General features: G+C 37.1%; 1 protein-coding gene across 1 annotated transcript; it reads right to left on the bottom strand.

Annotated features, from left to right (window-relative positions):
- Positions 1–618: 618 nt before the first annotated feature.
- Positions 619–1074, bottom strand: ATOH7 (atonal bHLH transcription factor 7; the record flags this gene model as incomplete). Its single annotated transcript, XM_082054178.1, has 1 exon — positions 619–1074. The coding sequence occupies one exon, from the start codon at positions 1072–1074 to the stop codon at positions 619–621; it is 456 nt and encodes a 151-aa protein (XP_081910304.1).
- Between the last annotated feature and the right edge of the window lie 763 nt (positions 1075–1837).

Here is a 1837-nt window from a genome sequence, read left to right as displayed (position 1 = left end):
CATACAAGAGACATCGTAAATTGAATTAAAGCAAACCCACACAACCTTGGAACCCATACATCAAACTTACAAAGTTTAAGAAAGCCAGTTCTCTGAGGACTAGAACTCCAATACATTATAAAACTTTTTCCATGCTAGCCATTTATGTGAAAACAAACCACAGAGAATAACTTTAATGCTGACACAAAAATAAAGTAAATGGAATGAAGTTAATTTCTGGTGTTATTCCATTCAGGTATATCATGGGTCAATTTGGCCCATGATCTGTAGAAAATAATGTCATGATTCACCACAGTTAAAAAAAAAAAAAAAAAAAAAGGCACAACATCAAAAACTTATTAAATAAAAGAATCAAATTAACTAGATGAACTAGGAAGCAACTGTCAGAAAGATTTCAAATTAAAAGTATGCTTTCCACCAGCATTAAATAAGTTTAATCTTCTGAAATGCATATTGATTTAAAGTTCTCAAAGCAAATTTATTTAGTCCAATTACTATAAGATGCAAACAATAATAAGCTATTATAATGCAAATATTACCTTATTCAAGCAGATTAGCTCTTGCTAATTATTAAATTACACATCTGGCCTGCTGCATAGTCTTAGTTTGCTAAAAGTTCTAATTAGCTATTTGAAAGTGTTCAGGGTGATAACTGAATATTCGTTGTGCATAAGGATCAGCGTCCATGGCCATTTTCTGTCCTGTGTAATGGTGGTAGCTCTCCGGGTGGAAGTGTTCACAGTGCAGCCCGATCCATTCTCTTTCAGTACTGTATCTTTCTGCTTCGGCAAGTATTCTAGTAAGAGCCATGATATAACTCAAAGCCATCTGCAGGGTCTCATACTTGGACAGCTTCTTATCTTGACCCCACTGTGGAACCACCTTTCTCAAACGATCAAAGGCTGTGTTCAGTCCTTGCATCCGTCTTCTCTCCCTGGCATTGGCAGCCAGTCTTCTCTTTGCAGCATTCTCCATCCTTTCTGAACTGCACTTCACAACACAGCCTGGTCCACTTCTGCACTGGATGTTGGATTCTACGCCCGAATCCAAATGACTGGATTTACAGGTTTTCATATTCAATGCAGCTTCAGCTTCACACACAGACTACTTTTTCAAAATTAGGTATCTAAAAAGTGGTAGGTAAAGCACTCATGTGAGTAGCCTGCGTACCTTTTAAATCTGTTTCCAGATATCAATGAAGGGTTATTTTTCTTAGAATTAAAAAAAAAAAAAAAAAAAAAAGGCTTCTGGTTCTTCTGGAAATGTCTAAATATTGCCTCTTATTGCTTAAGAAAGAATAAAGAGTTTCTAATGTCTTCTGCTTTCATTCTTTTAATTTCTTTAAACTCAGAGAGGTAGAAAGTAATGAAATCTCCATTCTCAAAATGTATATTACTGAATAAAACAGTCCATTTAATCCAAAAAGGATCTTGATGGATTAAAACCACATCAATTCCAAATAACCATTTCAGATGAAAGACGTTCTGGTTCAGTTTAGGAGAATATTTGGAAATTATGAACTGTTGCGATCTGAAGACATAACTTGGTAACTGAAATCGCTCCTGTCTTGACTCCTTCCGGCAAGCAATGATTGTGTCTTACAGAGAAGATGAGGCTTTATAGAAACTGCAAAAGCTAAACAGGTGGTAGCAGGTGGGCGGGCGGCATTCTGCTTCCATCCCAGTACCTTCCCACCCTGGGAACTACAGGGAAAAAAAAAAACACCAAACAGTAAAATCCGAACATTACAGCCTTCATCTGTTGAGAAGTCTTCTAAAGCCATTCTGTCCTGCCCTAACAACTTGCCATCTGGAGCAGTGTCTGGCTGGCCCCACAA

This window comes from Streptopelia decaocto, assembly GCF_964273445.1.
Source record: "Streptopelia decaocto genome assembly, chromosome: 5".
NCBI lineage: Eukaryota > Metazoa > Chordata > Aves > Columbiformes > Columbidae > Streptopelia > Streptopelia decaocto.
The sequence above is the reverse complement of the archived record's forward strand: the minus strand, read 5'-3'. Positions and strand labels throughout refer to the sequence as shown.